This window comes from Brienomyrus brachyistius, chromosome 16, assembly GCF_023856365.1.
Source record: "Brienomyrus brachyistius isolate T26 chromosome 16, BBRACH_0.4, whole genome shotgun sequence".
In the NCBI taxonomy this organism is placed as follows: domain Eukaryota; kingdom Metazoa; phylum Chordata; class Actinopteri; order Osteoglossiformes; family Mormyridae; genus Brienomyrus; species Brienomyrus brachyistius.
The window spans coordinates 20606709-20631027 of NC_064548.1; the positions used below are offsets into that span (position 1 = coordinate 20606709).

Below are 24319 nucleotides of genomic sequence, written 5' to 3' on the forward strand. Positions count from 1 at the left end.
TTATTTCTGACAAGCCGAGACTCTTTGAAAAGATGTGAAATCATGGGGGATTATATAATATTTTGTTGTCCGGGATGTTGACATGTTAGTGAATGAATACATTTGACCCTACCGCATCTGTCTGCAACAAATTAGCTAAGCATTCAGTCTTTAGTGTTGTCTGGAGAAGTCATTTCAATATGTAAATTGGACTAATGTAATTATGTTGTTCACAGCTTTGCAAAATGGTTTTCTAATCAGTCAGTCGATACTGTAATTGTAAACACTTTTTTTTCTGGGTAGTTTATCAAAAGATGACAATAAAAACACTGAATCCGGAAAAAAGCCAGTCATCCTGATTTTGGGAGACTGGGGAAAGCAGCACTAGGCTGAAAGAGTTCAGCGGGAATAGATGTAGGAGGGAGGATTTGTAGGGTGCGGTAATATCGTCACCATCCCCGGAGACTCCAGCAACAGCCGGCCGGCTGGCCTGCCTTAGTGGGGGGATTTCTAACCGACTGGGTCTCTTCGGTGATTTGGTTTTCATGAGAATATTGAGATGATAGCAGGTAGTACAGGAGAATGTGGATGCGGGAGCTACAGGAAGCACCGGTGATGTGCAGTATACAGGGGCGTGAGGGTTAAACAGGAATGTGTACTTAAAAAACATGATATGGGGTATTAGGAATGTCTTCGGTCAAAGCGCACACTCAGAGATACTCAGATGCCAGAAATGCACTGAGACATGAATCATCACAGACTCCTGACTTCTTATGTTTATATTCCTCAAGCTTCCACTCAAGACTCTTAGCTGAAGAAATGGATGGGTTTCATCTGCTAGTTTGCAGTGCACTTCGGGGCTGATAGGGGCGGAGGAGCGCCCTCTCTGGCACTGCTGTAATTTTTTTTCTATGTCACAGAGATTATGAAATGCATCATCCTTTTATTAAAATCTTAAAGAGTACCCCGTTCCCTTTGCTCCCCCCACCTCACTGAGGTCAATCCTTTATCAGTATGGAAATCATTACTAGTGATCATTACATAAACCAACATAGCTGGGATCATATAAAACGAAGTATCCCAGCTGGTTTGGCACTTTCGGTACTGGTACTCGAGCAGAAGTCAATGGAAAAGCGAAAGTACCGAAAGTACAGTACTTGTGTGGTGGATAAGCGCTCAAAGATGCAGCAGAAGTTGGCTGCCTAATTAGAGCCTAAAATCTAGTACTTATTTAGGGTTAGTTCTTTGATAACCTCATTTGTTTAACACTTTCATCCAAAGCAAGTTATGGTAGAGGCTATAACTTATAGAGGATGTGAACCCCTGACCTTCAGGTCAGTAGCGCGATGCTGTGTTTGTCAAGCCCCTAGGAGTGTTGGTAAGCTCTCTGCTACTCTGCTTGTGTCTAATGACTTGCGCTGACTATGACGGCTGTGGTAATAAATCTAAAGTAAGTATTGAGATGCTGTGAAAACCTGTCCTGGGAGGCGTTCATCTCTGCTTCCCACACTTCCAGCTTTCCGTCCGGCATTCTGGGAAGACCAAGCACCCGGCAGCTGAGCTGTTTGTTTGGGTTTCTGATTGTACGCCTTTTCATTCCCGAAAGCGGCCGCTGAAAGGCTTTGATTGCTCTCTGTATATTTTAAAGTGAAGAGAATGGTTTTGCCGCCGCTGTTAATTTAAATCAGAACGGCCTTGACGGGGTTATTCCTAGAGTAGCTCTGAAAGGGGTCGGCCGCAGACGCAGCTGTACTCCGCGGCAGCGACGATAAGCATGTGCATTGTTTAAGGGTTACGGGGACGGCTCAGCTCCCAATGCTGTGGATTGTTCCAAAGCACTCCTCTTAAATCTGCTTTAAACCTTTAATCCCAAATTTTCTTTTGCGTTTGCATGTTATTACAGTTATTTAATATTGTTTTAACAAACCCGGTATTGTCAATACGGTTTATCAGCTGTTAAAGTTGTTTTGTATCAACGCCAAGCACAAGATGATTATCGGAACGCTACGCTTGCAATTCCGGTGCTGTCTCTGAGCCCTGAGTTACACTGGTGACAGAGGGGGTGGCTGTACACTAACTGTATAGTGGGCCCATGTTTTAATGGCACATTAAACAAGTCTGGGGGGGGTGGGGGTGGGGGTGGGGGGGGGGGGAGGAAGACGAGTGACAGGGTCCCTAAAAAATTAGGAGAATAACCGGATTGGTCTGCATTGGGGGGTCTGATATGATGTACTTTCTTACTTGGGGGCAGCGTGTGGCTCAGTGGGCTAAGCCTGTGTCCTTGTAATCAGAAGGTTGCAGGTTCGAACCCAGCCTCAGCACGTCTGTGGGTCCTTGAGCAAGACCCTTAACCCCCAGCTCCCTGGGCGCCACTATGGGTGGCAGCCCTTCGCGGTCAACTTACTCCACAAAGAGCAAGTTGAGGGAGGCGTAAAGATAATTTCCCTACAGGGGATCAATAAAGTATCTAAAAAAAAATGTAAGAAAAGCTTTCACTCCAGTTGAAATGCCAGCACTTGCAGGGTTAACCTTAGGGTGAAGATAATTCAGTTCTAATTATGGCTGTCATCTGCAGGAAGAGTTTCTGGTAAATGTGACTGATTGGACTGTGTTCCATTGCTTAACATTTTTCGTGTTTTCCTGTCTTACTAGACAGATGAGTCTTTGACGTACTTTGAGATCGTGCAGCACAAGCACCCTGTTGTCCGTTTGCAGTCCCCCCTGGCTTGAGGCCTGTTTGGTGGCTGTTTTCCTGGGTCATGTGATCCACTTATATTAGCAGAGCGCCCTTCAAGGCTGTGAATATCAGCTCCATAGGCCCTAAGGGACTTGGCTTAGGATTTTTAAGAAAGATGGAACTTAAAACTTAATACGATTTCCGCTGTCTTCACAAATGACCCATTTACCGCCGTTTTATGATGCTGGCGTGAACTGTACTCACTGTGTGCGGTCATTGTATTGCTGCTGAGTGGGGTCTGGAGCCCCCAGGAACTGACTAGTTTCATTTGTCATAATTTTAAGTGACAGCGGAACATCTCCAACTATTGCTGGCAGTGTTCGTTTTACATCAAGCAGTTGAGTGTTTAACTCAAGCATCAACAACATGCTCCATTATTCTGAAGAATTCAATTAGATCAATCAAGTGCATTAATGTTGGCTTTCATATATAAAACCGGTCTGCCTCTGTCCTCTTCAGGGGTTGGAGGTTCTGCTTGTTCATTGACAAGGTTCGATAAATGCCGACTGTGCGAGATGGATTCTGCTACGGCATCGCCATGCAATATAGTCCCTTGTTGTGAGACTCAGTGCACTTCTGGCTGTGTTTTCCTGGATGAAGAGGCACCATCATGATATTCAACTATTTATGTCCGCCTATTCATTTCCCAACCCCCTCAAAGCCAGTTCTGAATAAACACTGATGTGAGGAAGGTCATAAAATCGCTCTTAATTCATAAAATTGCTCTAAAATGAAGTTAACAATCTGAAATGCATACAGTAGCACTTAGGCGTATTTATTGGAGTAACACATTGACACATGTCCTTAGACCAAGGTGAGACAGGGTAGCCTGTCCTTCAACCAGCAGAATCCTGCCATAGCAGTGACAATCTCTGAAGACTGAAACTTCTACTATTGTGTTTTTATATCAGGTCAGGAATGACACCTAACCGTATGTTCATGATTCACACCATCCTTTCTCCTTATTGTGGCCTTTCGGCAATGAACTCCTGGTAGAATATTATTTGTCCATCTGTAGGGTTGATGCTGATGTTAGCAGAGTGATTTCTTGTTTTACGAAACGTGATAATTAATCACACATTGATTAAATCATGTAATATAGTAATGTATTCAGTAATATCCTATTGATAAGTAGCTGATATGTAATTTCAACATTGCGAGGCCAAGGCTAGGGATAGGCTGATGCTTGCCCTACTCCTGTTCATCGTGCCTCGCATGACCACTTGTTGACGAATCGTCGGTGCCGTTCAGGCCAATCTTCCCCCCACAATCCTGGGTGAAGCACAAGACCTCCTCAGTCGGTCTGGCTCAGAGGGAGGCAGACTCTGATGCAGTGACACTCAAAGACCGATCCGGTGGATGAAGGCCTCATTTATGGCCACATTGTTCTGGTGATTCACTGACAGAGTAAGGACAGTTCCTGAGTAGAAGGAAAAGCTTACCTGAAAGGATTTAGTTATTTATTATTACTGTCAATGTTCAAGGACACACCTTAGGTTGTCAGTTATGGACTGAGGCTGTGCACGATGCATGTCCCCTCAATGCTGTAAGCGAGTAGGACTATGCTGGGTCTGTGTCTGTGCCTGGACCTGAGCTTATGCCTATGTTGGGTCTGGGCTTGTGCCTGTGCCTGGACCTGTGCTGAGCCTATGCTTATGGTTAGGCCAGTGCCTTGCTGGGTCTAGGTTTGTGCCTGTGCCTGGACCTGGGCCTATGCCTCTGCTGGGTTTGGGCCTGTGCCTGGACCTGGGCCTATGCCTCTGCTGAGTCTGGGCCTGTGCCTGGACCTGTGCTGAGCCTATGCCTGTGTTTGGGCCAGTACCTGTGCTGAGTCTGGGCCTGTGCATAGACCTGTGATAAGCCTAAGCCCGTTTTTTGATGTGAAAACCCTGACAAGCAGGTGGCCTCCTATACACCTGCTGGAAACTCACAATTATCATTCTGTGACAAATAAGAATGTGCAGGTTACATGATTAACCAGAGAGGATCTGAACTGTGTCGGCAGCCAGTGACCGTGTTGAATCAGAGCGGGTGATGATGAATAGGGGTGAGGGTGACAAATCCGTCGGAGCCTGATGCCTCTACGTTCCATGAATGTTCTTATGTTGCACTTCTGATACTTGAATAGTCTTATTAGGCCCTTGCTTTGTTAGAAGCTGTGTAGCTCCTGCTCCAGTCCTGCTTACATTTGTACCTGGGCATTCCCTGGAAGCTCAGCCTAGGTTCACTTATGCCTAGTTGACTCCCTGACTGCACATATGTTTGAAATGTGCAATTTGCCTCAATTGTACGTCACTTTGTGACGTGTCTGCTAAATATATAAAACGTAAACGATCCATACCTCTATTAATTAGAGACATGAAATAGATGCATCCTGCTTGACGATTCCTAGTTGTATGTCTCAGTTAATGGAAATTACACACAGCTGTCTTACACAACGTACAAACATCGCAGTGTTTGCAAGCTTTTCCGTGTCTGATTCCCTGAACACGCCTGGAAGACTCCAAATGGAAGCAGACGCCCTCTTATCTCCTAAAATGAGGCAGCATAATCACCCTTTGCAAATTTGAGCCGTAATTAATCAGTTAAATGTAATCAGAGAGAGTGATGGCAGCTATCACTGGCTTGCGAAATGAATGGCTTCTACTTTACATTCTTTTTCAATGTAAAGGGCGGCCCATATTAGCACTTTATTGTGATAATTACTAATCAGTCTCCCTTAACCAGGGCAATGTACTTAGACACAGTGGTTCATGCACTGTAAGCTTATAATTCATCTTTGAGGCAGTTATCGGGGTCAGCAGTGTCCCCGGCACAGTTGGAGTTGAGGACCTTGCTCAAGGACCCAGCGGTGATCTGGCTACTCTGCCAGCTGTGGGATTTAAACCCATGACCTTTTACAGATAGGCACAGATCCCTAATCCACTTGAGCACCCTACTCCCAGGGACACCTGAGTCAGGAATGGCACGTCCACCCCCCAGGCTTCCAGGGGTGTGGACTGTGTTCACATCTGTTGCATTAAGAGCCCCCATGGAGGGGGGCAGGCAGCTCGTAAAGGCTGCAGCTCCGCAGCTGAGGGCAGGCCGTTGAGTCCTCTGCTTCTCGACCCAGCGCGGCAGGTACAGAGGCGTGGGGGAGAACATGGCCCTCCGCTACATGAACAAGGTGGCCGCTGGAGCCGAATACAGGCCCCCGAGGAGTCACAGCAGCCATGAATTATTCAGCTTAAGGTCCTTGCTGAGGATTAAATGCTTCTTAGCGTTATCGCCTGGCCTGATGGTTAGAGCAGAAGGTGTAGCTGCTGAGCGCCCTGGCACACGGCTTTGGGTGAATCCAGCTGCAAATCTAAGGAAAGTGCACAGCATCAGCACCAGCTAGACTACCAGAGCCTTCACCAGGACCTTTACAAATAATACATCTTAAGGCATTTTTAATCTTGTCAGCCTTTGGGTTCAAGCACCTTTTACTGTTAATTTACACCGACGTCGTGGAGGCTGGGCTCCTGAGCCTTCTCTTGTTTTATTTCTTAAGCCAGCATTCCGCAGTCTACTCCTCGGGGACCCACAGACACATTTTTGCTTCCTCCCAGCTCCCGGGAGCAAAAATGTGGACTGTCTGACAGTGAGCTTAGAGGGAGCAAAAACGTGGACCGACTGTGGGTCCTCGAGGACCGGATCGGGAAACACTGTCTTAAACCAATTGTTCTATCCGTCGATCCATAATGAAAATAAATCACAGCAACGGTGCCAAAAACTTCCCAACTCTGGGCGATTTAACAGCAGGCGGCAGCTTTCAGCCATTCGGGAGCATTTAGCTTCTCAGCCTTGCGATTCCAGCCGTCTGTGAGAAAAGAATAAGAGCGTGCGATCGCTAAGGAGTCGGGAGACATCCCCAGATTCACTCATTACACTTGTTTACAATGGCTCGGATTCATGATCCGGGGAGGAGCGGCGCTCCAATTGGAGACCCTGTCACTGTTCCTGCCTCTCCCCAGTCGGCTGTCGGCAGAGAGGAGATAATGGGAGAGCTGGGAGCAGCCGTCATGCTGACGTCTGCAAAATTTGGTGTGAAAAACACAGAACATGTCATACGTGCTTTACATAGTTATCAAAAATTTTAACTAGGGTCGGTACCTGAAATGACGTATATCAGCCTAAAATCCATCAGTGTACGGTCCAGTATTTTAATACATGATTATAAGTGGTGTGTGGATCAGTGGGTCAGGACTCTGTGATCGGAAGGTCGCCGGTTCAAATCCCAGGGCTGGCAGTCTGATGTTGACGTTGGGCCCCAGAGTAAGGCCCTTAACCCCCAATTGCTCTGATGCTGGCTGACCCTAAGCTGTGACCCCAAGCTTGTGCTCATCTATTACCTATGGGATAAACGACAAGAGAATTTCCCCGTGGGGATGAGTAATGTAGGCAGGCAGTCCCCAGGTTAAAACATCCAGCTTCAGCGTTTTGTCGGCTCGAGGTACAGTACAGTACCACGTGTAGTTACGTTTTATTACTACTATATTATTATTATCATCATCAGTGTTAGGTATTTCAGTTCCAGAAGCTAGAAATCCAGACTAAGATTTTGTTCCAACCAACCAGCTGAGTCCTCTGTGACTGTGACTCTTTATGCTCAGCCGGTTGGTAGAAACAAAATCTTGGTCTGGATTTGTAGCTTCTGGGCCTTAAAATGTTCAACACTGATTGTCATTATTATTGTTATGTGCTGTATTGTTAGTTTTCTGACTTTAAGGTGGACTTGTATGCCGTTCATAACCTGGGGACTGACTGTATTCTCTTACGATGTAAGCTTGTACATTTGTGCCGGCCCCGCCGCTATAATGCATTTCCTAAACATTGCACAATGTGTCTCATGTACGTGACACATGCTGCTATTGTAGTTGATAATATGCATGTAGATCGAGGAGAATAATTGCATGAAGATGCCAAGAACAACTGCAGGCCTACTGAGGAGGACACCTATGAGCTGTGTACAGACACATCTGGCCACAGCTGTATGCTGCCAGGCCATCTGGATTACAGCCATGCCCGTGGTGGTGGGGCGCAAGGGGGGGTCGGAAAGGGGGGAGGCATACTCGACTGAGTGGGGCCGCCCCACCCTCTGAGGAGGGGAATGTAATCAGGGGCCAGTGATCTGTCACCCATTGCTGGTGATGATGGGAGGTAACCCCCCCTCTCCCCCCCCCACCCCACCCTCTCCCATAGGCCGATCAGCTGTATCTCTGCGCGGCCCCGTGTCCCTTTGTCTTCATTAGGCTCTAGCTGCCGCTGCCTTTATCCCTGCATTCCTGCAGTCCCGTGAGACTGATAAAACCCCCCGGTGCTTTCCTCCTCAGACGCGCTGGCGTGGAAATGCGCATTTCGGCAGTTGTTTCATTTACCCATTTTGCTGGAAGAAAATCGCAGCCGCTCCACGCAAACTGTGCTCAGTTTCAGCCCTCCGCCGGATGCCTGGAGTCTGTCTGATCTTTGTATTTCTCTTCCTGTCCCTTCTTCTGACGGGTCTAGGTTGAATTGATGTTATCGCTTTTTAAATGTATCGTTTTGGATCTTGTTTTTGACTTGTTGTTCATGAATAAACTGTCCCCCAGTCATGTATGAAGGCACAAGGCTGTACATCATCTTCTCTGAAAAAAAAATAAACAAGTTATTTGCTGGTATGTTAAATATACTCCATCAATTTATTAGATAATTTTGTTTATTGACCACAGAACAGTCAAAGAGGGGTCTGGCTTATTATGTTGTCTTGCCAAAATTATGATGACAGCTTGTTTTCCTCTTGAGGTATTTGCAACCTTTGCTGTTTCCAACATCCAAAACAGGAAGGATAGTGAACGACTGTACGGGGGCCAACTCAGGTGATAAAAAGCTTTAAGACTTTCTCTGTCCAACAGACTATTCAGCTGTGCTGACTGGTAACTTGGGTTCTCACACCTGTCGCGAGAGAGGTCTCTGTGGGAGGGTGGATGTTAGCTGCAAGCAACATGAAGTTCGTTCATGTTTCCAGTCTACATGTTATGGTCATGTTATGCTTATGAAGACTGGGTCCAGTTTGTATACACTTCAGAAAGACCTCTCTTCCCAGAATTCCATGGTGCAGTGTGGATAACCTCATGTGCTTAATGGTTCTTGGCATCGATCTGTCCATCCATCCATCCATATTCTAACCACATTTTCTAGTAAGAACCTATCCCAGGTAACGCAGGACAACAGTTACTTCTAAGAAGTTGCTGTATTGTGCAGTGAAAGAAAACTTTAGATTATCTTGAAGTTTGTGTAAAACTATGAAATTTTGTCTGTCAAAATATGTTCAGCTCGGCCATTTCAAAGTCTCTCCGAAAGTCGCCCCAGTGATTGCAGCACTCCAAACATATCTTTTTTTTTTGTTTGTTTTTACTCGACCACTACCTCACCTTGTTTAGCTAATCAATATCTCACTGAATAATTAAACTAATTAATTAGCTGAGCTGGTGGTGAAATTTAATAAATACTTGGAATGGCTGAAGTACCCCTAAGAAAAGGTTTGGGAACTGTTAGAGTGTTTGTGCGGCAATATATCAATAACTTTTTGGAGAACGGATGAAATTCTTGTCCTATAACAGTAATTACTATATTTATGTATGTTCTAACCCTAACTTCTGTTTTTGTTTTTCATGCAAATATATACTTACTACCCAAATGTAGAGCCTTAATCATTTTCTTTGGCTGCCTAAGACAATGCTGTATGGACCCAGAGGAGGTGTGTTGGTCGTATAACAATGTTTCATGCGTCATCAGGACTGCCCCTGTGTTTGGACAGCCTAATTTCATCTTCACACCTTCACTTGATGAACTCTTCTATCGCCCTGCAATTCTCTGTGAATTTCAGATGTTCCCAAACAACACCCAAGTAAATTAGGCCCGGAATATTCCGCGGTGTTGAAGGACTGACGGTGAGAACTTTGATACCGTCTCATTAAGGAAATCCTGGGCTTCCTACTTCTGCAGATGGCTGCAGATCTGCTTTTCCCAGAAATGCTTGAATAAACGGTCAGTTCATCAGGTAGAGCAGTAGTGTGTGGCTGTTTTGCTGGGCTGCTCATGCTGGGTAATGTCAGGGAAGGCCTTCGAAGTTTATACGCCGCTTCCGTGAATATATCCGCGTTGCTGTGGAATCTTCTTGTCTGCTGAAGGAAACGCAAAAGCTCATTTGCTATGCAGCCATGTCCATGAACTCCCTCGCGTTCGGCTGCCTGAAAGTGATCGATAGGCCGCACCCAGGATGAGGGTATGGGGGGTCTGGCCCGCATCCCATCTACTCACGTCTGTTCGTATCCTTTCGGGCCCTCATGAAACATATTCATCTATCCAGCATCTGCAGGCAAGTCAGTGAAATCCCCAAACCATTCCCTGCACTGAGCGAGAAGGAAGCTTAACTTCATGCAAATCTGCTGGCAGAAAAAAAAAGTGAGCATATATTAGAAATGTGCAGTACTGTGATGTTTCTGCAAACTAGCGACTGTGCAATGGGGGTACCAGGCTTCCTGCTAAGGTTGGCTGCTCATTTTGCCAAAAGTGCTCCACTCAACCGGCTTTTCTCGGGTTGGTACACATGAGGTGGAGCTTGCAGGTTGAGAAGACCCCGATGTTCACTCATGGTTATCCGTGTGCCCGCAGGACCTGAGCACCGGAAGTCCCCCCCAGAGGAACTGGAAGGGCATCGCCATTGCTCTGTTGGTCATCCTGGTGGTCTGTTCCCTGATCACCATGTCCGTCATCCTGCTCACTCCAGGTACGCTTCAGGTCACTGCACCCGTCCACCAGTTAACCTACAAGTTATGAAATATTCATTTTCTGGGTTGTAAGATTGTTCTCTTATACCTTCATGAGGTTTATGGGTCCAAAATGGGTCCCAGATTCATTTATGCCAAGTTTGGATATTCTTCTATAGTCTGTGGTTTTCTCTAGTCCAGTTTAGTCCAGTTCCACATAATCCTTCCTTAGCCCAAAAACCGATTGGTGATTCTAAGTCGGAGGGACCAATCCTGGTATTTGAGGGAAAGACTCCTGCATTTCAGCATTTTAATTACAAAGTGGTGAGGTAACTAACATAATACTTATGAAAAGTAAGGGTTCATGTTGAGGAGACCTCACCCCAATCCTTATGAGGTCAGTCCTGCTACAGCTCAGTCCCGCTACATTACAAACCGTTAAGATGCAGGTTGCTGTGCTCCGTGCTTAACAATGTGGGATATATATGGGAAAACATGGCGGTGACACTTTCCTTTAAGCACTCATCATAATGCATTATAAATACCTTCATAATGCATTTTCATGCATTATAATGGCTGGTATAAGAATTAAGGATACTTTGTACTGCATTAAGGTATTTATAGTGTATTATAGATGAGACCCTCATAGAGTATTCATAATGCATAAAAATGGCTATAATGTACCATGCATTTTTATAAATAGTTATAGCCATCTCTATAATAATTTATGAATGCATTATTATGCATAAGGAAGAATTCCATAATGCATTATACATGACTGCTTTAACTAAAGTGTTACAAACATGGCCCTGGGCTCTCATATGGGAATCTCCTGTTGTACCCATGGGAGGGGATTTTGACCTGAATTGCCTCAGGGGATTTACACCTGTAATACATGGTTATAACAGCTGTGCAAGGAAGGAGAAAGGAATGAAGGAAAGTGCCTTTTTAGCAAAAAATGTCAAAAAATGCACTGGCTCCCTTCAGATTCCCTGAAAGGTGACGATTCATTGTGTCAAATGTGGAAGAACGCAGCCTTAAATTTTGCCTGGCATATGGTCCTCTCTTTTGACAGAAGATATAAGCCAATAAAATAAAAAATAGGGTAAAATTTTAAATAAATAAATACATAAATAGATACATTTGCATAATGAAATACAAACAAAAACAATGGCTGTATATATCGTGTCACAGGGGGGGTTTTGTCTGTTATGGCCTCCAGAACTGTAGCTTCCCGCTGGGTGTCTCATTCCAGACGAGCTGGTCTGCTTCGGAAGCTGTTTTATTTCTGTTCAGAGAGTGAAATCAGGACCGTTTCCAGGTCACGCCGAGTGGCACCGTCAGCCGTCCTCCGCAAAGATGCTTGACGTCACGGATTGAAAGGGCTGACATCTGGAGGCCTGTCCCTCGGCGAGCCGGCGGCAGAAACGTGACACGGCGAGCCTAGGCAGAGAGCACAAGCGTGACGTAAACAAAGGCAGGCACATGGTCTCATAGACACGGGGCACTGATGTACATGAAAGAAGATAAAGAAGTGGGGTCATTACAGGAGAACTGGGGACTAGATCTGGTGGAAAGGGAGTGACAGATAGCCAGCGGCCTGCAGTGTCCCACCGGAAATGCAAGTAAGATCGTGACAGTCTGTCAGAGGGGCTGACACCAGCACACTGTAACAACTGCACGTCTTAGCATTTTGTATTTTTCCTTGACAGTGGAGTAAAACTTTAAATATATATTATATCTCAGATGCACGTGTGTCCTCTCCTACGGGCCAATAGAAAATGTCCCTGGTGTCTAAGCTAGGCATCCCTATAAAAACTAACCAAATATGACAAACTGCATGAATCGAAATATGAAATCACAGATTTATCTGCTTTGCATTATTATGGACTGTTTTTGTTTTTTTATTTGCTTTCCCCATTGAATGAATGTGGAAAATCCATAGTTCAGCCCTGGAGTTAATCTCACGCTGTGGCACACCGATTTATTATATAAGATTTTGCGACTTCGATCGGCAAGCGTCCTGCTCCTCCGCCTTTAACGACGACGGCAGTTTGCAGAGATCATTGCATTCCTCTGAATCCAGCTCTTCCTGTGTATCTTTCATCCCCGGCTCCATTTAATCGTAAATGAAGAACAGCCTGAATGCGTCTCTGAGTCAGACGGACTACGCTGGCCATTCTGCGGTGGTCTGCGCCCCTTTGGCAGGACGGCTGCTTTCAGGGGAGTCCTGTTCCCCCCCCCCGTGTCGCCACACACTGAAGGTTTTGTGGATAAGGCCGGGAGGCGCCCAGACAGCATGTCCTAATAAATTTAGCCGCCACCTCGGCAGCCTTCAGCATTATCAGGAGTTGTAGGGAATTTGTGCTTGGAAACAACAGCAATAAATAAAAAAGAAAATAAACTACAAACCCATAGTCCTGACAATTGCTATAAAGTATATAAGTATTAGCGTCGCTCGCCAAGAGAACCAAAAGCAAAACAATTTTATCAAACAATTCCCGTTAAGTGCTTGTCTCTAGGGTACTGTGGGGAGCCAGGAGCAGCGTGTCCATTATCAGGCGGCCTGTCAGTGAAGTATTTCTACTTGCGCATGATTGCGTTTGAGAGTTGCTGTCGTCATCTCGCCGTGGAGGGTGACTTAGCGTGACGTTCCTCTCCTCACAGCCGACTCGTCTGGGGGCAGCGACACCAAGCTGACCGTGGACGACCTTTTCAAGCCCCACTTTGTGCCACATGACCCCGAGGCCACATGGATGAGCGGTGAGTGTCTTTAGTCTCCGCTTCTTTGTGCCGTGTGGAAACAGAACATTTAACATTCAGGGTGGCCGGTTAGTTAGTTCTAAGCGGCGAGTGAAGTTTCCACTTCAGCTCCGAAATGACCTCAGTAAGATGAAGAACGGGATGGATTATGCCGGAATGCTCCTTGTTTGTGGTCTTGTGCCTTCATTTGGAATCTAATTAGCTATGCAACTCCAGCTCTATTTTTATATAAAGAAACAGTCAAAACATTTGGCAAGATAATTATTTCCTCTGTGGAGAGATGATAAAATATTTTAGCCCCACTTGGGGGCGGGGGGGGGGGGGAGGTGCATTCTTTGTACGGTTCGTATATCATCATGAGAAGAGAAGATTCTCTAAGAAAGAAACCACAAAAAACCGCTACTGCCATAAAGCGTGAACGCAGTCATAGTGAAGTCTGTCTCTCTATCGCCTTATAAATACATCACCGTATTGATCTTTGGAGAGATTCTAAAGTCGCAGCTCGCAGGCAGCATAAATGTGTTTAACTCAGCAGTAAACTGATTTTTTTAATTGCTTGTACATAGGTGTGGGCAGTTAGGATTAGGCGTATTGCTCATTTTGGTGTGTTCGGGTGTGCGCACTTATGGACGCAGAGAAAGCAGCTTCATTATCACACATTGATTGCAAGGGCCTCCTGCGGGGGGGTGGGTTTGATATCAGCCAGAACTCTTTTCCTCCTTCTTGGAGGATGACATTCAGGTGATTGTTTTGTCTGATGAGTACTATATCGGTAACCCACATGGTTAATACGTTACCCTGTCATTACTAGTGTCATTAACTGAAGTAAAAAGGAATTTTGGGGGGGGGGGTGATTACTCATCTGTATACAAATGCTGAGTCTAATATAGGACTGTCAGTGTTTGTTATACCAAAAATAATGGGGGTTATCAGTTAGGAACTAATGTACTATATAGAATGGATTTTGGTACGGGCTCACACAAAGGACTCCAAGCAAGTCAAGCCAAGGTCATCGCTACAAGCTCATCCGGAGAGCTGTCTCAGCTCGAATCACCGCCGCTGAAGAAGGACACTTAGCCCTTTAGAGCTGCTCTGCTCCTAAGTAGACCACCTAAAACGATCCTGGATCTGATCGGGTTGGCATTCACCGAGTGGCCGCGGGCCAGAACTTTCACATTGATAGCAATCTGTGAACTGATAGGAGTATTTAGAATCCCAGAAGGGGCAGAGGTAATACACCCAAAGGGAGTATTAGGGAAGCGGCGGGAGAGAGACAAACAGGCATTACCGGAAAATGGGAGTTTAATGCAGAATTGTGTTTGGTTGGAGTCTTAGGCCAGTCTTGATCCTGCAGCACAGCTGTATAATATCATGGAGTTGGGCTTACAGTATGTGCTTCTCAGCCTAGATCACGTGGACATTTGGGATCCTTCTTGCATTATTATTTAATAATTGATACTTTATTGATCCCCGTGGGGAAATTCTCTTTACACCTCCCCCAACTTGCTCTCTGTAGGTGAGAGTAAGCTGGCTGTGAAGGGTAGCTGCCTGTTGTGGTGCCCAGGGGGCTTAAGAGCCTTACTCAAGGCCTAATGTTTAGGGGAGCACACTTGTAATGGAAAGGTTCGAATCCCCAACCATCAAAGTACCACTGATGTACCCCGAGCAAGGTACCGCCCCCAAGCACTGCTCCCTGGGCGCTGAATTAGCTGCCCCTGCTATGTTACAGTATCACATATGGGTCAAATGTGCAGGGAACTTTTTGTTGTTGCGCACTGTGGTGTGTCAACAATGACAACTAATCACTTTCGCTTCATGTGCCAAGGCTGGGCTTCAACCGGAAGCTATTTGATCATAGGCACACCGGTTTAGCCCACTGAGCCATACATCCATCCATCCATCCATCCATTTTCCAAACCACTTATCCTGCTGGGTTGCGGGGGGTCCGGAGCCTATCCCGGAAGCAATGGGCACGAGGCAGGGAACAACCCAGGATGGGGGGCCAGCCCATCGCAGGGCACACTCACACACCATTCACTCTCACATGCACACCTACGGGCAATTTAGCAAGTCCAATTAGCCTCAGCATGTTTTTGGACTGTGGGGGGAAACCGGAGTACCCGGAGGAAACCCCACGACGACATGGGGAGAACATGCAAACTCCACACACATGTGACCCAGGCGGAGACTCGAACCCGGGTCCCAGAGGTGTGAGGCAACAGTGCTAACCACTGCACCACCATGCCGCTCCCCTTAAACAATAATAACAATAAATATGATGAATATTATTATTATTGTGTTTTTGATGATGGTGGGATCGATGCACTAAGATGCACTAAGAGCTAAGGGCTGGTGTCACTGCCCACTAACTGCAGCTCACTCAGCAGCGATGCAGATCAGGGCTGTTGATTTACTGACTGTAATTATGCAAACAACTCCAGGCACGATGGCAGCATTAACATATGGGTCGATCCATTAAAGCGCCTCTCCTCTTGTCTGTTATAATTGCCCGAGCGTGGCCGGTTTCCAGGGCCTCTCATTTGCATTCCCGTGCCTGAGGCCTCCTACTCCTCCTCCTGCTCCTCCTACTCCTCCTCCTGCTCCTCTTCCATGCACCTCTCGCCCCACGCTCGAGTTAAGGTGACCGGCTTAGCACCTCTCACCCCCACGTGCTACAGAATGCTGCGCTCATGAGATTCGACCTTAATGAGTTGCTGTACTCCATATGCACCGCAAATATATATATATTTATTCATTATTTTCCTCCCTCTGTTTGGAGGTTCTGATGGGAATTCTCTCATTAAAATTTTCATTAAACTAATTTCACATATTTTACCTGTCAGTCTCAATGTGCCTTGTCACAGTAATAAAGTACAGAGTTTAATAATGCAATAAAGTGAAAAACAAACAAGCATGAATAAATTAACATAAGCTACCAACTTTGTTTCAAGCTATTTTTTACAGGGGTATGTGGGTCGCTAGTATGTATCCAGATTTCATTTCTCCCCTCATTCTGTCGACTACCTGAGCTACAAATACTTCATTGGTCTCGTAATATGCCTTTACTCTGAAATGTTTATGCTTGTTAACAAAGGTTTGTTATCCATCTCTGGGCTTATTTCTGGGCTTATTTCAGCAGTGACAGTTCTGTTCTCTATTGACCTGCAATCAGGCGGTCATTCTCTGCTTGGATAGTGTTCACAGTAATATGGTACCTTCCCACATTTCCACAAATAGGCCCCGGGCATTACGTCATGCTTTGTGATTGGCTTTCACACTGGAGAAACCCATTTTGGTCGAGGCATTCTTTGCGCAGCAGGCAAGCTTTCAGAAATGCAGCATTCTAGGCCCAGGTTCTCGGGTCCTGCTGGCATCTGGGACACAATTGGGGTTCTTAGCGTGGAAACGAGCACCCTGTTTGGCGCCATCAGTGGTTATTGATGAGAAATGTGGACAGCCAAGAGGCGGCACTAAGGATAACTACCTATCCTGCCCCTATTTTTGCTCCCTGGTGGCTTTATGCATCCTGCCGCCATGTTATAAAATACCGCAAGGTGACGGAGGAAGCCAGACTCAGTTGCAGAATTTCTCTTCCTGGAAGTGAGCTACCAGGTGTGAATAATCATTTTGTATCATGGGTAAGATTGCTACAGTGTGGATCACACTCAGAGCATCCATAAGGTCAATGGACCACACGTATACGTCTAATCGTGCTATTTTTAAATCCCATAATTTTACCGCAGGGAGCTCGTTAACCAAAAGCATTGTATTTATAAAATGGCTAGAAAACGATACTTTATTAGAGCCTTTTATGATTTAGCTGTGTATGTATTGAGAGTTACACCTGCACACGTACATTCTCAGTGCGCTGAATATAGTGATTCTGCTACCCTTTCTCTGGAATACTGGCTCATTTCAGAAGTCGGTACTCAGAGGTGCAGAAACGTCGCGGGATTCGGTACGTGTGCAGTTCAGAGGGAGAACAGTGACAGATTTAAGCAGCTTTGAACGGAGAATGGCAGCGAGCGTTTCGGAAAGCACCGCCCCGCCGAGGTCTTCACGCGCAGCAGAGCCAGGACTGTATGGAGAGAGGCCTACCACCCAGAACAAAATGCAGATAACTCCATTCCTGCAGCTGGAAGCAACTGGTCGATCAGGGAGGCAGACGAAGGAGTAGGGGTACAGTCAGCGGGCTGGGAGACCAACGTACAGTGAGAGCTTGACACTCCTCTCTCGACTGTGTGGCCACAGTGGGCTATGGACAGAGATGGGCAGTCTACCAATTAAATGCATTTAAAATGTGTATTTACTTTTGAATATTTTTTTTTTCTTTGTATTTTGTGGGACAGAAAAAACAATATGGAATTTGTAACAAAATACTTTGAGAGATTGTGTTTCGTGCATTTAAAGCACTTAAAATACTTCATAAAATGTCATTTTGTTTGTTTTTTGTCATTGTAAGAACCTTCATCAACAGGCTTACTGAATTAAACAGCCCGTCACCATCTTTAGCTAGTTGCAAATGAATCCTGTGACCTCCTGTTGTGTCCAACTTGCTCGTCGTTCTCCCATGACCAGTAATCCCAGAAAAGAAGCTAGTTTTGGGCGTGGTGCAAATTGCCTTTAGGTAAAGTATGTAGTAAAATATACTGTCAGATTTTGCTCATTAAAAATAGTGCAATTAGCAAAGAGCTGTATTGTGCTCTAGAACTTCTGAATTAACTTGCTAGCCTGCTAGTGGCATTCTGGGTAATGTCAGCAGACATGCTCAGGCTGTGTCATCTTGTGGTTTTTCATACATGGAAGCCTTCATTAGTGACGACTCAGCTACTTCTGTTCCTAAGGACGAAATTAATTTCTATCAATTAAATGTAGCCGTTTTTATAGCCACTGAGCCTGTGTAAAAGGGAAAACTTGATGTTGCATGTTATATGCCTGTATTATATGCATGTTCGGCACCCTACTGTAAGATAAGGCGGAAAATTCACACATCATGTTAATTAATTTAAGAAAGGGTGGTTGTGCCCCATTGCTGGTGCACATGCACACACCAGTGCCTCTGTCAGCCACTGCCGCTAATTCTGTGGGAAACACTGGGTATAAATTAAGGGCATAATGGGTCTGAAACAGAGACCAAAGCAGTGATGCCCCCCCCCATCCCCAGCCCACTGTCACAGGTGCAGTCTGTTGGGCTCTCATTACATTACTAATGCCACAAAAGTCATTTAAATTCACAATTAAGACTAACACATGTAAGTCACAAAATTACGTATATTTTTGTATTTTCAAATTACAAATTGCTTTTACTGTATTTTAATTAACTAATTTTTCTCACTCCAATATTCTGTATTTTATTTTGTTACATTCCATGAGCACATATTTGTAATTTGTAACAAGATACTTTTGATGTATTTGTGCCCGTCTCTGGCTACGGATTACTAGCACTGGACTCTGGAGTACTACAGGAACATCGTTTGGTTTGATGATTCGCACCTCCTGCTGTGCCTCATCCTACTGTGATGTGAGGTCCAACATCTGGTGGAAGCCTGCGTGACGCCATGGATGAGGGATGATGGATTTGAACATCACGGAGCAGAGGTGTCCGTCAAAAGCATTCCCTTCTGGACTGTGTGCAAGCCAATATGTTCCTTCGGCAGAACATTCTTCCATACCACAAGACTTGGATTGGCCAAAAATCCACCTCGAAGGGGAGCTTTATTAAATACCTGCTCATCACTTTCCACTAGGTCTGCCTAATGAAGTGGCCACTCGCTATGTGTATATATTACAGTTACACGCTCGATTTTCTCGGTGCCAAAACATGCTATTTTAAGGTCCTCTAGAAAATCCAATCTGTTCACTGAACAGAATCTACAGGCACCGGAGGGCTGGGAATCTCCGAGAGAGCTTGGCAGTGGGCTAATCAGCACAGACACTTGGAGGTACTGGAAAAACATCACCCAGTTTGGAAAGCCGGCACATAGGTTAGCCTGCGACTGTTTTAGCTGCTGTGTGTTTCCACTTGACTCTTGTGGATTTTTACCAGTAGCTAATACAACACAAAGTGCAGGGGGCAAAGCTGTATTTGATGTATCCATTGCACAACAATTAATAGCTCACCGATACTACGGTGGACTTCGAATGATCCCCCAGGTCTCTGATTCACTCCGTGCATCTCCTTCTGTCACTCCACCGCTGGCCAAGAGACTCAACATGCACTTTATGGTCCGACAATATATCTCATGGAGTAAATTATCTGTGGAAAAAAAATGGCTATACTGGTGTGACATATGACAATAGAGAGTGACAGAGACAGATGTTATTGCACCAGAAAACTGGCGTTGCATTGTGTTGATTTGTGTAAGCATTAAGCGCGTTTTGGGACAGGTGACACTCCTGTGCCCAAGGAGAGATGTGGTTGCATAGGAGACCAGGGGCCTGTATTACAAAGCTGGATTTTTGGGTTGACAAAATAACGTGTCAGATTTAAGGTAGTCTGGGATAAATGGAGTGGACAATGATAAAGCCCATTTTAACTGGAGTACCTTAAATCCATCTATCTAATCAGCAAATCTCGCTTCATGATAAAGACATTACAGTATGTTGTGTTGATTTGTGTGTCTACAGTACATACATTACAGGGCATGTGGGGACAGATGGCGCTCTACTACGCCCAGGGAGAGATATGATTGCAAGGAGACATGGTGAGGTGTTATGTCTCCTACACACAGAGAGCGAGCCTGCAGTGAGGCTTGATGCTATATTCAAATGTGCATATGATAAAGGCTCTTTCAGGGCTCCTTCCCATTACACCTATGGGCTGGGCCACGGATGGGGGGTTTAACCACAATGGATCGCTCATCGATTTTCCAATCCCAGCTCAAACAGATTGCGCAGCAGCACCCAGCTGCTGGAGGATTTGCTCTATTGTGGTATTTTCAGTTCTAGATTTGAATTAATTGCCTTTTACTGTCTGTTTTATTTATTGTTTTTGTTTGTTTTTTTGGTTCAGCGATGGCAGCCCTTGGCAGACATCGTTAAATGGTCTTGACTACGGCGGTAGCATATTTATATTTAGCACGAGGCGGCTCTTGGCGCAGACCCATTAAGTGAGACCCTAATGGTACAGATTTATCAACTGGCGTGCCCTGCCTGCGCCGGGGGGGTGGAGAACACAGGGAGACAGTGATGCATCGGATCAGAGCTCAAGCTTGGCAGGACTCGGCCTAGGGGCCCTGCGGCAGTAATGGCGACTGGTCGATGCACATTGCGTGGGAGCTGCAGCCCTCATGGCAGAGCCGCCCGCGGCTGGTCTCGGTGTGGAGCGAGAAAGCGGCGCTATGTCCGCCTCCTTTTGTGTCAGCATCACATCGTTTTTCATGGCATTGGCAAGCTAATGAAATTGTCTTCCTGCGAAACAATGTGATGTTGTGACTTTTGAAGAGGACAAAGACCTACAGTCAGGACCATAGATATTCGGACAGAGACAGACTTTTTCAGTTTTTAAGTTCTGTACATCACCACAATAAATTTTACAAGAAACAAGTCAGGTGCAGTTGAGGTGCAGACTGTCAGCTTTAATTCAGTGGGTAGAACAAAAACATTGCATAGAAATGTGGGGAAGTAATTTTGCTACACAGTCCTCTCCTTTTGGGGGCTCATAAGTAATTGGACAAATTAATATAACTGCAAATAAAATGTTGAATTCTAATACTTAGTTGAAACCTCTTTGCAGGCAAAGACTGCCTGAAGTCATGAACTCATGGACATGAGCAGACACTGGGTCTCCTCCTTTTTAATGCTCTGCCAGGCCGTTACTGCAGCAGCTTTCAGTTGCTGTTTGTTTGAGGGTCTTTCTGTCTGTAGTTTAGTCTTTAGCAAGTGAAATGCATGTTCAATGGGGCTGAGATCAGATGACTGACTTGACCATTCAAGAAAATTCCAGTTCTTTGCTTTAATATCCACTTCTTTGCTGGATTGCCTTTGCTGTGTGTTTTCAGTCATTGTCCATCTGTATTATGAAACGCCGCCCAATCAGTTTGGCTGGATTTGGCTGGATTTGAGCAGACATGATGTCTCTGAACACCTCAGCATTCATTCGGCTGCTTCCATCCTGTGTCACATCATCAAGAGACACTAAAGACCCAGTGCCACTGGCAGCCATGAACGCCCAGGCCATCACACTGCCTCCACCATGTTTTACAGATGATACAATGTTCTTTGGATCATGAGCTGTTCCAGCCCTTCTCCATACTCTTTCCTTTCCATCATTCTGATACAGGTTGATCTTGGTTTCATTTGTCCAAACAATGCTGTTCCAGAACTGTGCTGGCTTTTTTTAGATGTTTTTTTTGCAAAGTCCAGTCTAGTCTTTCTATTCTTAAGGCTTATGAGTGGCTTGCATCTTGCAGTGAACCCTCTGTATTTGCTTTCATGCAGTCTCCTCTTTATGGTAGACTTGGATATTGACTCGCCTACCTCCTGGAGAGTGTTGTTCACTTGGTTGGCTGTTACGAAGGGGCTTCTCTTCACCATGGAAATGATTTTGCGACCATCCACCACCATTGTCTTCCGTGGACGTCCAGGCCTTTTTGCGTTGCTGAGTTCACCAATGCTTTCTTTCTTTCTCAGTACGTACCAAACTGTGGATTTTGTCACTCCAAACGTTGTGGCAATTTCTGAAATTGTTTTTTCCTGTTTTCGCAGCCTCAGGGTGGCCTGTTTCACCTGCATACTGAGCTCCTTTGACCGCATGTTGTATGTTCACACCCCAATCTTCCAAATGCAAACAACACACCTCAAATCAACTCCAGGCTTTTTATCTGCTCAATTGATAACGAAAGAACGAAGGAACTGCCCACACCTGTCCATGAAATAGCTTTTAAGTTAATTGCGCAATTACTTTTGTCCCCTTTAAAAAGAGGGTGGCACATGTTAACGAGCTGAAACTCCTAAACCCTTCATCCAGTTTGAACGTGGATACCCGAAAATGACATCTGAGAGTCTGCACTTTATGTCTATGCCCATTGTATAACTTTAATTGGAATATATTTCAGTAAACAAGTAAAATGGTAAGACGTGTGTGTCCAAATATTAATGGTACTGTAAATGTTAGCGTACTATAATGTAAGTTCATTTTGGACGTCATTGGGCAGTGTCCTTCAATTATATCAGGACATGCCTGAGAATGTATGGAGTCCACATTGGTGTGTGTGTGCAGACTGCCTACCCAGTGACTGGCATATGATAGGTGTGTCCATACACATTTCCTACCAGTGACCAGCATGTGGTTGGTATGTCCAATTAGACTACCTACTCAGTGACCTGCAGATGGTAGATGTGTCAGTACAGATTGCCTACTCAGTGACCAGCAGATGGTAGGTGTGTTAGTACAGACTTCCTACCCAGTGACCAGAATGTGGTTGGTGTGTCCATACTGTACAGACTTCCTACCAGTGACCAACATGTGATAGTTCCATACAAACTGCCTACCCAGTGGTCAGCAAGATGGTAGGTGTGTCCGTATAGACTACCTACCCGGTGATCAGTGCATGATAGGTGTGTCCATACAGTCATACATAAGTTCATTAAATATGTAAAATGACAATTGGTTGGTGGTCATGTAAATTTGACAGTGAACTTGAGATAATGAATAGCCATTCTTTATTAATGCAAGTGCATGTTTTCATTATGATGCAATAACGGAACAAAAGCCACAGTTCACCATGATTCTTGAAGACCAAGACAGGCACAAAGGTGTTTATGTTTAACATGGTTTGATTTTGTACTGAATGTCCCTCACATATTGCACATTGTTTTGGTGAAATAATCATGGGCTACAGAATCAAGTAGCCAACCTCGAAGGTTAAGTGTTCTCTAGTTCTTTAGTTAGCAACAGAAGGCTTAGTTACATGGTGTAAAAAAAAAAAATAAAATCTATTCAGGGACCTCCAGAAGTTTCATTTTACTTCCCCTCCATATATAATTCATTGCACTCCATTTATTATTAATTCAAATGTAATTCATTACAGATTTTTATATGGAAATATGTTTTTAATATAGAAGAAACGGACCCAGCTGGCATAACTCGAAACAGTGAGCGCCATGGAGTGCAGGATCATGAAAAATGCAAAGCTGGGTGGGAGCGGTTTCTGGGGTACAAGGCCTTCATGTGAAACTGAAAGGGAAGTTTCTGGAAGGGCGGGGTCCTTCTGAGGGTCACTGCCAATGCAGGAGGTAATAGGCATGAGTACATTAGCAAGTGGTTTCTGCTTGTCGGTTGCTAATCTGCATTAGCTCTCTGTAACTGAAATGGGGAGGTGCCCAGCATCAGCAGATTCAGGGTCTGCAGGACAGCTGATGTGTGTGAGCACGTTAGGAGGTGACCTGTAGTGCAGAAGTCCATGTTCTGCTCATCAAACACTCCTCACTTTGTGGAAACCTCTACTGTCCCAGAATTCGCCTGGCTTCATGAGCTGAAATACTGGCTTGAAATGTTCTCATTTCTTATAATATAGAAAAAACATGATTTATTATTTCATAGGAGGTTCAGCATATTATTCTAATTTGGAGCTCTTGGTTATACAAACATTTTCGGAAGAACATTTAATTCCATGTCGTGTGCATGGATGATGTCTTTTTATTTGCATAAGTAAAATATTTTCTTTGTGGGTTTTCCAAGACGTGGAACAAAAAAAAAAAAAAACACGTACTTGTGAATATTTAAAGATCGCCTCGATAAGGCACAGTGTGATAATTTACATACAAGGCTTGGTTACCATGGTAACCTAACTGGCCCTTTTCAAATGTACAAAATGGTTACACCTTTTGCAATTTTGTGCACATTCATGTTTTATGAGGAATACATTAGATGGGTACCTTTCAGCAGAACGGAAAGTGACATTGGTTGCCTAATCCACACAAAACTCAACTCTAATTAAAAAGCCTATATTTAGGAATCAGGACATGCCTTTGGAATATTTCAAGATATTCAATTAAAGTTAAGCTATAATTGATTTTAATGTCACAGAAGAACTGTGAGAATTGGAACTGCGAGGGAAAAGAAGATCTT

The 24319-nt window shown here is 44.9% G+C and overlaps 1 protein-coding gene across 2 annotated transcripts in view; it reads left to right on the forward strand.

Moving 5' to 3' along the window:
- LOC125710172 (inactive dipeptidyl peptidase 10-like) overlaps window positions 1-24319 on the forward strand; it is a 126498-nt gene that overhangs the window by 58518 nt on the left and 43661 nt on the right. For both annotated transcript variants that reach the window (XM_048979581.1, XM_048979580.1), the window contains 2 exons: window positions 10391-10505; window positions 13153-13248. In XM_048979581.1, the coding sequence (XP_048835538.1) occupies window positions 10391-10505; window positions 13153-13248 (211 nt within the window). The remainder of the gene's footprint in view (window positions 1-10390; window positions 10506-13152; window positions 13249-24319) is intronic.